At 37.8% G+C, this 14,520-nt stretch overlaps 2 protein-coding genes across 2 annotated transcripts; one reads left to right on the forward strand and one right to left on the reverse strand.

Annotated features, from left to right (window-relative positions):
* Positions 1-38: 38 nt before the first annotated feature.
* Positions 39-6,565, reverse strand: ube2s (ubiquitin-conjugating enzyme E2S). The gene is made up of 4 exons (XM_037784901.1): positions 6,380-6,565; positions 4,493-4,640; positions 1,798-1,988; positions 39-1,705 (listed from the first exon to the last, which is right to left on the reverse strand). The coding sequence occupies exons 1-4, from the start codon at positions 6,380-6,382 to the stop codon at positions 1,352-1,354; spliced, it is 696 nt and encodes a 231-aa protein (XP_037640829.1). The 5' UTR covers positions 6,383-6,565; the 3' UTR covers positions 39-1,351.
* A 2,450-nt stretch (positions 6,566-9,015) lies between these two features.
* On the forward strand, positions 9,016-14,507 carry josd2 (Josephin domain containing 2). The gene is made up of 5 exons (XM_037784903.1): positions 9,016-9,289; positions 9,542-9,671; positions 11,708-11,833; positions 12,773-12,967; positions 13,216-14,507. The coding sequence occupies exons 2-5, from the start codon at positions 9,550-9,552 to the stop codon at positions 13,334-13,336; spliced, it is 564 nt and encodes a 187-aa protein (XP_037640831.1). The 5' UTR covers positions 9,016-9,289; positions 9,542-9,549; the 3' UTR covers positions 13,337-14,507.
* Positions 14,508-14,520: the final 13 nt, after the last annotated feature.

The following is a 14,520-nucleotide window of genomic DNA, read 5'->3' on the forward strand; positions in this document are numbered from 1 at the left end:
GCATGCAAAGGAACTCCAAATAAAAGAGCAAATATGACTCATTTTTAATTTCACTTCTTGTATTTCAATGTTTTATTAATTTAAATAATTTAAAATGGACACAAATATCCAGTCTGCACAATGACAGGAGATTCGGAGGCACATTTTCCATCCAGATTAAGACAGCGCTTCAGTGTGTTTCCTTGGGAAATGTAGGCCCCGCATGCATTTAGTACAGAGAGAAAACCTGCCCAGGAAACCCTGCCAGTGCAACGGGTGGGGAGACAAATTCTATCAAAAGGTGGAAGGTTTTCCTACAGATGTCCTCTCAGGTTCCCACATGGCTGGTCGGAGAGCTGGGTACCTGAGAGCACACGCTGCTTTGTAGGGAAGCAGGAGGTCACACCACTGTCTGCTTAATACAGAGAATAGATGATTCATTGTTTTATAAAGTAGTCTGGCAGACTTCCCTGTTCCCTCACAGCCACCGATCTAGGTCTTCACACACAACCACAAGACAGCTGAATACAAACATGTCAATTATAAACAACTTTTGAAAATACTGGACAGTGAAACCATTTTAGAAAAAATAAAAACTTAAAAAAAGGGGTTGAGATTCCATGAAGAACATAACAGACCTCTTGTACTCCACTGCCAGCTCTTTCCATATCTTTACTTCATTCAGATCACAATGTGAAAAATACTATTTAAAAAGATGTTACAATTTTGCGCGACATTAACAATATTTCTCTCCCGATTGTGAACCCACCGACTTCTCGCACAATTGTTTAGCGACTTCTACCATTATTTCCTTTGAGTTCAATTTGAAAACCTGACATTAGTTAAAGTAACAACCTGGTTTTGGACTCACGAGTGAGCCTGGCTGAGCAGTACACAGTACCATCACAGCAGCATTTACCAAGAAAACACTTTAAAAAGAGCTGATATCAAGTGTGAGACAACAAAAGTTATTACGTCTCATTAATGGACAGACATTAGAGGCCATGTTTTGCACAGTGAAACCCATTCCCTGTATCAATCATTCACACTAGGCCAAGGGGCAAAATACACAAACGGATGGCATGATTTCCGCAGTGAAGGTGCCGTCTTTCCTTTAAAAGAGGAACATTTTATCATCATGTCTTTAGGTATGGAAATAATTAACAGACCTGTAATGCCAACAGGACAAAGTGGTGGCAAAACAGACGTTAAGGAATGAGTACAAAGTGGACAGTCTGGATAGGTGGTAGAAAGAGTCAGGAAAAAAAGGAACAAAAAACATTGTCAGCACACTTCAATATTTATATTTACACACTCTCGCGCTCACACACGTACACGCACACACACACACACTGAGAATTTCGCGGAGGTATTAAAGTCGCCTCAACGCACGTTTTTTGTCTGCTTTCTTTTTCCCTGCTACATTATTAGTGCTACTACTACTGTTGCTGTTACTGGTGGTGCTGGCTGCGTTTGCTCCGTTACCCAGAGCTGCCGGCACTGCTGCTGCGCTGGGTCCCGCTCTCTTCATGGGGTCACCTGCGTGCTTCTTCGGCTGCGGGCCGTCATTAGGGTCCTGAGGTGCCCCGGCGGGACCCATGGCGTGGATCTCCGTGAGCAGACGAGCGCGGGACTCGTATTCTGCATAGTCCTCTAACAGCAAACGCCCGGCCTCTTCGTTCAGAGCCGACTCGGGATTCGGATGGATGAGAAGACACTTGATTGTCTGTGGGGAAATAGAAGGAGATGAAAATGTAAAAATAGTGACAGCAGCACAGCTGACACTCAGAACAACAGAAGACGGATGGTTCCGCTTACAAGTAAGACGTGTCTGAGGCCGAGTTCTGCCTTCCAGTCCCTCTTCAACACGTTGACACAGATCTCTCCCTTGTGACCCACATTGGGGTGAAAAATCTTGGTCAGGAAATAACCCTTGGGTGGAACCCCAGGGAAGTCCTTCCCGAGGACCAGACGCATACGGAAAACGCCGCCAGCAAACGGAGTTCCCTCTGTCAAGGCATAAAGAATTCATCTCATGAACAGTATGTCCTGACTGTGGCAAACCTGCTCCATAAAAACAAAGAGGGTCATTGAACGGCAACTGAGTCAACTAGCAAAAACATAGAAAATCTTACATCCATGTGAGCCACACATCATTTAGTTCAAACTCCTTGTTTTTAATCATAATCTATTTGGGTTATGATGAAAAATGTTACATACGCTCTAATGAATATGCAACCTTATATAATACACTGTATTGCTACTTGAAAATAATGACTGAAGAAAGCAAAATGAAACATTTGGATACACAGGGCTCCTACAGCTTAAGACAAGTTACATTTAAGACTTTTTTAAAATCCACTCAGAATAAAATTCAACACTAACTTCATAACCAAATTGAAGAAAAAAAACACATCAATTACTTAACGTGGTGGAGACAAGGGTAGAACAGAACTGGGAAATACCTGCCGTCTGTTGCATTGATTCTCACCGTGCCGAGTTTGAAACACTTCCTGCACAAAATTCATCGTATACACTTCCTTGTACCGGTTTCCGCTATGCTGCGAAATCTTGGTTGAACAGCTAATTTTTCATTGAATTAACACTTCCCTTTTTTCGTCGCTAGCTAGCAGATGGTGCATCTGCGCTGAGCATGCCGGACGCAAACAAAATATGAGTATTGTTGGTTGCGCTATCCTGATCTGTGTGACATTAACGCAAGAAGCATTCTGTAAATTATTTTAAAAATAGACGTTACCAATTGTTTTGAGATTTTAAATTGTAATGTCAGAAAAAAAACTATTCATAAAATCCTACTTTCCATGTCTTAGCATTAAGACTTTTGAAAGTTTGATTTAAGATATTTTATTACTAATTAAGGCCGTATTTTTAGAATGAATTCAACGCCTTTTAAGACTTTTTAAGGATCCGCTGGAACCCTGATACAGCTTGTTTGCAACTATCCGAGACCAACACCAGTATCAGTGCAGATAAGTTGCTCTGCAGAGCAGTTAACAAAATGTGGACAAGTGACTGGCTCTTCAAGACGTACTTAACAATAACAAGGTCTGAAGCAATGAGCTCATAGTGATAAGATTTAAGTGGTTTAAGTGGGTTATGTGTCTAACATGTAATTATACAACATCTACTAAATCCAGATATAAAGCCTTTATACAATAATATGTAAATTGTCAAGGAGCCATGGAAAGGAAATAATTTCTACTTTGTAAAACTGACGCATTAATGTGCGTCTTAAGGAGTCGTTCGCCTAATGACTAAATTATGTAAAAAAAGAACCTGAACACAGTGGAGCAGACGAGTGTTACCTCATAAGCAAGAGGAGTTCACAGGTGAGAGCCGTTTTTATTACCTCAGGGTGATGATAAACGGTTGGTGATCAAGTGAAATGTCCTCATTGCCAAGCTGTTATCAAGCTACTTTATTGAATGTGTAGTGGTGAGGGGGCTGCTGGTACAAGTACGACACCTAGATGCAACATGAATTTCGTTTTAAAACTAGGGCTGTCAATCGATTCAAATATTTAATCGCATGATTGACCATAGTTAATTGTGATTAATCGCAAATTAATCACACATTTTTTTATCTGTTCAAAATGTAACTTAAAAGGGAGATTTAGCAAGTATTTAATACTCTTATCAACATGGCAGTGGACAAATACGCTGCTTTATGTATAGGTACCCATAGAACCCATTTTCATTCACATATCTCGAGGTCAGAGGTCATGGGACCCCTTTGAAAAAGGCCATGCCAGTTTTTCCTCACCAAAATTTAGCACAAGCATGGAGCGTCATTTTACCTTCTTTGCCATAAGCTAGTATGACATGGATTCCTTAGGTTTTCTAGTCTCAAATGATACCAGTATCTTCACTCTAGCTTTAAAACTGAGCCTGCTACAACCTCTGGAAGATCGATTGCGTTAATGCAAAGAAAATTAGAGAAATTATTGGCATTAAAACGAATGTTGACATCCCTATTTAAAACTAAATAATTTTTATTTAAAGAATAACTCTACATACTAGCTATTTGAAAGTGGACATGATAAGACCTTTAAGAATTGCATGCCGATTTATTTTAGTTTCTTTAAGTCCACCTTTAAAGTATATGTTCTACTCAAAAATGATTGGATTGTTACCTGATAGTTAGCATGTCCACCAATAAAATGTCAAATGATCTGTATTGGCCTTTCAGTCATTCCTTTTAACCAGGGTATTAGACGTATAATATTTTAAGATAACTGTCTCATGGACAGACAGAAACGAATCCAAACAAATACTGACATGTGAAAATCACTGATTCTAAAACAAGCTTGAATGATTACTGTAAATGGTAATACAGAGGACCTATCTCTCTGCTGAATATACTGTTAACTGTCTTATGTAAAAATGTCTTACTTTGAGAACGTACACACAGCGAAGGTGTTTTTTTAAATGTATTTTATTTAACTTATCATGGTCAATGCCGATTTGGTATGACACCATACTGCAATCCTTACCCGGTCCTTCGATGGCTGTATGTAGCTCAGTTATGTCTTCATCACTGGGATAAATCTTGATACCCTCAGGCGGGTCTGCTGCTAGAGCTGAAACCTCTTTGTAGACCAAGCGAAGAATATGAGGAGGCAAATTCTCCACATTGGAGTTCTGGAGAGAGACAAAAAGATGGTTTAGTCAACTCTGGTTTGCATATCTACACAAACACAGAGCTACTACAAGAGAAAATGTAAAGTTAGGGGTATTTTCACAATATTGAGAGCAATGGTTAAGCTGCTTTAGTGACACCATTACCTTACTGACTGATGGAGAAGAAATAGCAGACAGAAATAGTTAAATGCAGCGTCTGTAAACCAGTTTTTTTTTAACTGCCAATATTTGACTGCTGTTGTGATCTTTTTTCCTGGAGCATATCACCAATGCAACTGCTAAAAATCTGTACACTATGCTAGAAAGTATTATGGTCTTATTTCCTTACAACAGGCAACCTGTTTTGCACCTGCATTTCAACTTTGAGTACACAAAAATGGCATATCAAGTGTGTGAGAAAGAATAATGAATACTGGTATCAGCTTTGTAAAGCTATCAAAATTGATTCAAAGTTTTCTGACATTAGATAGATAGATAGATAGATAGATAGATAGATAGATAGATAGATAGATAGATAGATACTTTATTGATCCCAAATTGGGAAATGATTGTGTTACAGCAGCAGGTTATCCAGGCAATGCATAGAAACAGTAAATAAAATGAATGCATGTGAATGGAAATCACAGAATCTCAGAAGCAGCAATAGCATCTTTAGTATGAACTGACCACTTCCCCAATCTAAATTTTGAAATTGCAAGGAGAACAAAAAAAAAAATCACACAGAACTGCAAAAAATGTCAAAGATATCAGAATAATTGTGGTCGTGGATGCTGGGTAGCAAAATGCAGGAGTCAAGTTTGCTTGGCGATTTAAAACCAACAAAGTCAACACAATTAATTAAGACAAACAACCAAAAAAGATATTTGTAAGATTGCAGGAATATGAAGAACGTCCATCACTGGCAACCAGCTGAATCAACGCTAAAGATAAATACTGTATCTACAGAACACACAATATAAAGAATATATTAGTAAACACTATAAATATACCAGACTACTAAAAAAAATATGAAATATAAACATATAATAACATACTATAAACATTAGCAATGAGTGTAAGTTAAATAAATAAAAATTAAATGAGGTAGTATATGGCAATCAATTCATTGTCCTAACACTAAAAAAAACAACAATGCGACGTTTTAAATCATGTCCACACACGTTGTTTGATATACTGTCTTTTTTAGAATAAAAAACAGACAAAGAATAATAAACCATTGAGTTGTTTAAGTGAGCTACAAAGTCCTTACACCACGTAAAGTATCCTACAGAACTAAAAAAAAAAAAAAAAAGTTTTAACAAACAAATTAACATATCTGGCATTAACACAATCACTAAAGCCAGGCAACACATCACTGTAATGGTGAGGTAATAGTAACGTCTGTTAACGGCCATCCAGTAACCAAGGTAACTTTATCGTCCGTTAACGGCCATCCAGTCGCTAGGTAACTGTAACGTTAGCTACGTTACTGTTTCACAGCCGTTAGCCACATTAGCCTAGCATCAATCTGATGTTTAAAGCTGCTCAGTGGTTTTAAAATCGAGTAATACAGTATTTAACACCGCCAATTTATCTATGACATTACACAAATCTAGATGACGATCACTAATTAACGTCGGAGACTTCCAGCAAGTAGACACAACCCACATTAACGGCTCGACGGCTGGCGACGGCTAAACAGCGGATCAAGCTAGCAGCTACTAGCATTAGCCGTTAGCATATAACCTTTGAAGACTTACCATCTTCACAAGCAGTTCTGCTGAAGGTGCTGGATGTCTGGCTGCTGTCAGAGCCTTTCCGTGATGTTTGATGAAAACTATCTTTGAGGTAAACTTAGCCGGTCTGAGCTGCTCCTCTTCTTCTTTTCTTCTTCTCGTTGACACAGGAACAAAAATACGATCCTCAGTTTAACCTACTGACACCGACCAATGAGCAGCTGAGTGACACTATACGTCACACACCTTGAGCCAATCACGATGCAGTATTGTCGTCGCGTCACGGTTCGAAGCCCTATCAGCCACTTAGAAGCGAGCATATGACTAATGCTGGTCTGCCATTGGTCCGTTTGAAAAACTCACACACACCCCTGAACAGTACTGAAAAGATAAGATAAGATAAGATAAGATGAACCTTTATTAGTCCCACAGTGGAAATATGTGTACTACTTATTTTCACTTCCACAGAAGTGAAATGTAAAAGTATTCTTCAGATTGAGTAGCTAGCACACATACATCTAGATATCAAAAAGATCTCACTAAATTATGGCAGTGTATTGCTGCTGTTGTGAGAACAAAGTATTATGTATTATGGACACTCTTGGTGAGGATATTGTGCTGTCTATGCAGCTGATTGCCAATGAAGGAGGTTCTTCATATTCCTGCAATCTTACAAATATCTTTTTTGGTTGTTTGTCTTAATTAATTGTGTTGGCTTTGTTGGTTGTAAATCGCCCAGCAAACTTGACTCCTGCATCTTGCTACCCAACATCCACTAGCACAATTATTGTGATATCCTTGACATTTTTTGCAGTTGTGTGCAATTGTATGTACTCCTTGCAATTTTAAAGCGAGGAAGTGGCCAGTTCATACTGTAGATATAATTTTGTTTCACATTTATATAAGATAAGATATTCCTTTATTAGTCCCGCAGTGGGGAAATTTGCAGTGTACAGCAGCAAAGGGGATAGTGCAAAAAACAAGATGCATCAGCTAACACAGTAAAAAAAGAGCTAAACAAAGTGTAACAAAATATGAACCATTTAAATAGAAGTAAGTATAAAAGTAGGAGCAGTATAAAATAAGATAAGATGAACCTTTATTAATCCCAGGAGGGAAATTCAGGTGTCAAAGCAGCAACATCAGCAAACAGAGTGAAACAAAGGAGAGGCAAAGGTATACAAAAATTATAAAAACAATAATAGAGATATAAAGATATGGAGTGAATATGTGAACATAGTGTGTGCAGTCCGTCAATAAATAAATGTAGTATGTGCAATAAATAAATGTATTATGTAGGATGTATAGTGTAAAGTAAAGCTGGGCGATTTACAACAAACAAAGTCAACACAATTAATTAAGACAAACAACCAAAAAAGATATTTGTAAGATTGCAGGAATATGAAGAACCTCCTTCACTGGCAACCAGCTGCATAGACAGCACAATATCCTTACCAAGAGTGCCCTTAATACATAATACTTCGTTCTCACAACAGCAGCAATACACTGCCATAATTTAGTGCGATTTTCTGATATGATATCTAGATTTATGTGTGCTAGCTACTTAATCTGAAGAGTACTTCTACATTTCACCTCTGTGGAAGTGAAAATAAGTAGTAAAAATATTTCCACCTCCAGACTATCTGTCTGACTCTGTCCAACAAAGGCTTAATACAGAAAAAAAATAATCTGTGTTTCCAAAATCATGGATCGGAATAATAATAATAATAACAATAACAATAATAATATGTATACATCTTCCTCAGTGGATGACCATGAGATGCAATTGAACGCTGCCAATTTCACACTGAACGTTCATTAAAATAATTTAAATTGTTATGGTCAAGGTAAGGTGTTCTGTAAAATGCCCAGATAGTGATAATAAAACTCAAATTTGTGTTATTAACAACACACACACACATATATATATATATGTATATATACATATATATATATATGTATATATACAGTATATATATAAGCCTTCTACAGATCTGACACACAACCTCAAACAGCAATCAAACTTTTTTTTTAATAAACGTAAACAAGGAAACAAAATTAATGAAATAAATATCACATACTCTTAAATTAAGATTATATATTTTACTCATTTACAATAAAAATAACCGAGTCAAGTTACAAAAAAAGGAGAAAAAACCCCAATATATATATAACTGTGAAAAGAACATACACTATATATATATATATATATATAAAATCAAACAAAATACTCTATTTTATTCAATTTATTTATTTTGCCATAATTTTGTTTTTTGTTTTTATGTAATAACACATATGCTGTATCTTTAAGACTGAATTTGTTATTATATTATTAGGTAGAGGAAATCAATAAGCCCTTTTGTGTTTTTTTCTTTTCTCTCCCTGCACATTAATTTGCACTATTATCATTATTATTATTATTATTATTATTATTATTATTATGCTATTTATTTAATTTGATTGAATTCAACCTGTGGTGTGGGGAATTTAAAAAAAGTAAAATATATATATACAAAATTTAACACAGAAACATACATTACATAGCCCAGATATTATTAAAACCCCAAAACTCCATAATTTTTTATATACCAGAAATTATATATCACCACCATCACCATCAGTAAGCAGGCTGAGCACTAGAGGGCGCTTCAACACAACGAGCACCACAGTGAGCTCTGACTGCTGGACTGAGGACGTCTGTGTGAGCACAGCCAAGCAGATAACTTAACCTTTAACACTTATTTTACTGTATTTCTATCTAAACAACAGAGTACAACAGATTCAAAACGACTTTGATGCTGCTGTGAACACCGTAAATGGGCGTGACAGACAACAACAACAACAACAATGAGATCTACTTCCGGTTTCTGGATGTAGCTGTCAGACTCCAGCAGCATCTTTGTTGTTTTTAACGGGGAAGCGCTTTATCAGCAGGTCAGTAGCTCCGTGTAGCTATTGTTTATCAATAATAGTTCACTTTGCTTGTTGTTTTGATGTCAAACACAGAGAATAACCGGCAGAATGTCCCGGTTTAACCGCCGTTAACTGTGAAGCTAACGACTTTTAACCGTTAGCCTTGAATGGACTGAACAATGTGCTGCGTGGCGGGAGATAACTCTACTATACTAATGTTTACCTGCTAACTAACAGGACTTTCTTCTGTCTGTGTGCTTGTGGTGTGTTCAGCTTTTAGTATGAGTGAAGGAGAAGTGTTTCATGAGAAGCAGAGGTTGGAGCTGTGCGCCATTCATGCTCTCAACAACGTGCTGCAGGAGCGGGTGTTCACCAAGGAGACGGCCGACGACATCTGCAAACGGTAGGAGGACTGTTGGAGGATGGGTCGGTGTGTCTCTGCTCATATAGATAAAACACAGTTAGCTGATTTGTATCAACCAGAAAGCTCATTCAAAGTATAAATCGAAGATTAGTTAATTTAATCTGTCCCCTGACAGAATATTGGCCCATCTGTGACCTCAGCCCTCCATATATTACTCCAGCACTGCTCCCAGTAGACCACTTACACACCAAAAAACTGACAATAACTTCATACATTCAGGTGGAATTTCATGCATTCTCACTGTGCAATATCATTTTCCACTTGTTCAATTTTGTTAATAGTCTGTTTATTGTCAATACCTTATATACTGCCACTCTTTTTATACTTCCTTCTATTTAAATGGTTCATATTCTGTTACACTTTGTTTAGCTCTTTTTTTTTTACTGTGTTAGCTGATGCATCTTGTTTTTTGCACTATCCCCTTTGCTGCTGTACACTGCAAATTTCCCTACTGCAGGACTAATAACAGAATATCTTATCTTATTTTATCTTATAATTTGATTACATATCCTCCCTATTAAAGCGTTATGTCATAACTGTTATGCAGCAGCTGGTTGTATCTTCACAGTTATTTTTTTGTGATCTCACAGATGGCTGCTCAGGATGATAAAATGTTTGCCAGACAATGTTAAAATGTAATGTTTCCACAGCCTGCCATAGATAACATAACACAGAGGAGTGGTACAGTCTTGTTTTTTTGCCTCAGGCAAACATTTTATCATCCCAGGTAGATTCATCTTTGGATACACAAAAATACCTCTAAACATCTAACCTGCTGCTCCATAACAGGTGTAGAAAACACATCTAGATTTTCTCCAAAGGTTTACACAGAGAACACTATGTGGCTGAATTATGTAGCAACACACGGATGTTCAAGTTGTTGTTCATATCCTGATCTAGTTTTGATAAAGCTGTTTAGCAGTGTGTTTGATTAAAAAAAAAAAACTTCCACTGACTAATGTTTAATTCTATCCCATTTATTTTATTTAACCTTTAATTGATGAAAAACTCATTGAGATTTAAAATCTCTTTTCCAAGAGTGTCCTGACCAAGATAGGCAGCAGCACAGTTACACAGTTGCAGACATAAAAATAAAACATAACAATTGAAGACAAAGACAAAGGTCAAATTACAGAATCATAAGGTATCGAAAAAACACTCAACAGTATTCAAACATCTACAGCCAGACGTGCTTTCTTCCAAGTCTTTTAGAAGCACTTTAAAGACATTCAGTGAGACCAGCTCTTGAAGATTCAGGTAATTTGTAACTGATTCTAAGAAGAGGGAGCAGCATACCTGAATGTCCTTTTTCCCAGTTCAGTACGGACTTTGGGGACAGTTAATAGGATTAAGTCCCAGGAGCGAAGACAGTAACTTCCCATACTTTTTTGAAGGATGTAGACCCGTAGGTAAGATGGAAGCAGACCAAGAATAACCTTATAAAGAAGAATACGCCAGTGGTTCAGTCTACGGGTGGACAAGGCAGACCATCCTACCCGAGCATACAAAGAGCAGTGGTGGGCTTTAAAATTCGTAATAAATATCATCGTCAGTGTCTTTTAAAAAAGCTGGAAATCCACAGCATCCAGACACTTTTTGGAAGTGGGTAAACTGACAATGAACCACTGACTTCTGGATTTCTCACAGCGTTTTGTGAAATGTAACATTAACCTTCAGGGAAGAACAGCGGTGGTGCAATTTCACACTGCAAAAGCCATTGCATTTAGTGTGGCTGTTGTTCAGGACGTCATTTACTAACTTAATTGACTGAAACAAGATGAGTCATGATCTGGGTAGCTTGTGACTTTGGCTAAAGACTGTCCCGTGGGAAACCCTGTGACTTCATTGACTCACAGAGTCCAGGTTGTTATGAGCAAATATGTTTTATTCAAATGAAGGCATTTTGGAAAAACGAACCGTCAGAGCTGTCCTGAGATCCAACAGTCCTGACAAGAAGAGGCCAACTTTAAAACAGCTGTACCAAATACGAATGTTCTGTTGCTCCCTCTCTGCAGGCTGGCTCCACAGTGCGTGGTGAACCCCCATCGCTCGGTGTTAGGTACAGGAAACTATGACGTCAACGTCATCATGGCGGCGCTACAGAGCCGGGAACTGGCTGCAGTGTGGTGGGACAAACGCAGGTGAGTGAAACACAATGAGCCTTGTGAGTTGAGAAACTTAAATGCTTTACTGCACCCACTACTTTGCAATGTACTTTGCATTTTCTGGGCTTGTTTTTCTCAGTTGGTAACGCATTTCCTCTATTTCCATGGGACATATACAGATAAAGATACAGTAACTAATTGGAGTTTGAACAAATGTATCTTTTTAGACTCACAGACAGACACAGAGATACCCATTTCTGCACAACCATAATGCTAGACCATCATGTGATGCAACCCCAAGGCATGCTGCACCGTATATAAGAGTGACTCTCACTTTTTACTCACACTCTAAACTTCTCCAGCTACATGTAAATCAGGCTTTTATTTGGGGAAATTTAGGTAGTCAGTAAGTGCAGCATAAGTAAGTGAGCCAGGTTGAGGTCAGTGGGTACACCTGAACAGTCTTCCGCTATGGAGGGGAGAACCTGACAAAATAAAAAACAAATAAATGACTTGATAGATAAATAAATAAATAAAGACATGTATAAATAAATAAATACATACATTTAAAAATAAATGATAAATAACTAAATGCAAACATAAATAAATACATTGAAAAATTAATAAAAAATAAAAACAAATAAATTAAAAAAGGGAAAATTAAACAAGAGTAAATAAATAAGGGAATTAATGTAAAGATAAATAAATAAAGCAGCAAATTAAAACAGAAATATCAATTTATGTCACATTTTATCAATTAATTAATGGCTACATTTATTTTATATTATTTTTGCTGCATTTAATGACATATTTATTTAGTCATTTATTTATTTTTTAATTTGGCAGGTTCTGTCCTCTATCTATTGCAACAGTCCACCATGAAATATACTGGACATAACAGATAGATAACTAAGAATATCTCATGGTGGAAGTCTTGTTTAATACTTCCTCTCTCCCTTTTTAAAAAAAATACAGGACGGTTCAGAGCCTTTGCATGTCAAAGGTCCAGGGTTTTATTCTTAATGTCCCATCACGAGTATCTCTGGGGATCGTGTCCCTCCCACTCCGGCGGCGGCACTGGCTCGCGGTTCGGCAGGTTAACGGACAGTACTACAACCTGGACTCCAAACTGAAGAGTCCAGTCTGTATTGGAGGAGAAGCAGAACTACGGTAAGAATTCACATCTTTAGAGCAGACATGTAATCTGTGGCTGTGTGCGCTCTGAGTGAGATCAAACTTGGCTCTGTTGTGCTACTTGATGTCTGTCTCAGCGAGTGAGTCATCCCATACGCGTGGTCACATGGGGTTTACCTCACTGTTTGTTTGTGTTAGCGCGATGCGCTCTAGTAATCTGCCCTCTTGTCTGTGTCCATGTTGTTCTAACTTTTTATCTCCTGTCATCCTTGTTTCTCTCTCAGCACATTTCTCAGCGAACAGCTTTCTCAGGATGTGGCAGAGATGCTCCTGGTTGTCCGGCGAGACGTGGAGGAGGACGGTTCATGGCTGAACCCTGACAACCCCGACAACCCCAAGAAATGATGCCTTGGGACTGGACATACCTTTACATAGCATGGAAAAAAAACCTCCGGAATAATGACAGACTGTTTTTGTTTTTTTAAACCTCATTATAGAAAACTCTTCAGGGAATGCACTAAAATACATTTAATATCTACACACAGAGGAAATTCCAAAGAGGAGCAGAGACGGGCGTTTACTCCTGAGATGAAGAACTGTTTTGATTGTAAAAGCTTTTGCTCTGATATGACCTATGTATCCGTGTTATCCGTCTCTTAGTACCTTTGTTTATAACACTGGGAAGATGCGTCTAAGCTAGAGTGTGAAGCAAATGTGGGCTTGTTTGATGATACTTGAGTTGTGACATGACTTTCACTGTTTAATGGTAGGAAGATTGCAGTGTTTGTGCATGAAAAAACATCTGCAATATACATAACTGGACTACTTTGAGTACCAAAACATGACAAGATGAGAATGGTCTAACTGTCCTAGGCTATTACGATCGCCAAAATCAGATCAGTGTGTACTCTGTGTCAAAATGTATCAGTTATCAAGCACCGTCTCTTCCATGACCATTGTTGTAAACCTCCTATGCACTGCGGTTAGGTTTGTTAGCGCTGTTCGTCTTTATGCGTGTTCACACAGACACACAGGTACTGTTAAGGCATCACCTCGTGAGGCATCGAAGGACCACCAGTGTCTTTGCATGTTTTCGTCCATTTACTACGACGCTCTAGACGTATTTCGTAGCGTGCCACCGTTTTTAGATTTTTTAAAATGAGTTTTGTTTTCCTCCAGGCTGCCTTTGTTTTGGGTTTTTTCTCATTTAGTTTTGAAATGTGGTTGAGATTTGCTTTTGTTTTTGTCAAAGTTATGTTATTGATGTGTGATGATCTAGCTGAATCCACACAATAATGAAGGTTTGACAAAATAAAAGCAGACGTGACTTTGATTAGGGTGTATTTCATTGGAAAGGTTGCAGGAATATAAAGTATTCTTGATTGGTTTTAGATAACTCACATGCAAAAACACTGGTTCTGTGACTGTATGTAACCTTAACGTTTGTATTTTGTCTCCTATTTGATCTATGCATATCCAAAATAATATGTCTCTGGTACACACTAGTGACTCACACCTAAACCTAAGCTGAGAAACGTATTTATATTAAACTTTGACCTCTTGTTTTCAGTATGAATCTCTTGTAAAGC

This window comes from Sebastes umbrosus, chromosome 11 (assembly GCF_015220745.1).
Source record: "Sebastes umbrosus isolate fSebUmb1 chromosome 11, fSebUmb1.pri, whole genome shotgun sequence".
NCBI lineage: Eukaryota > Metazoa > Chordata > Actinopteri > Perciformes > Sebastidae > Sebastes > Sebastes umbrosus.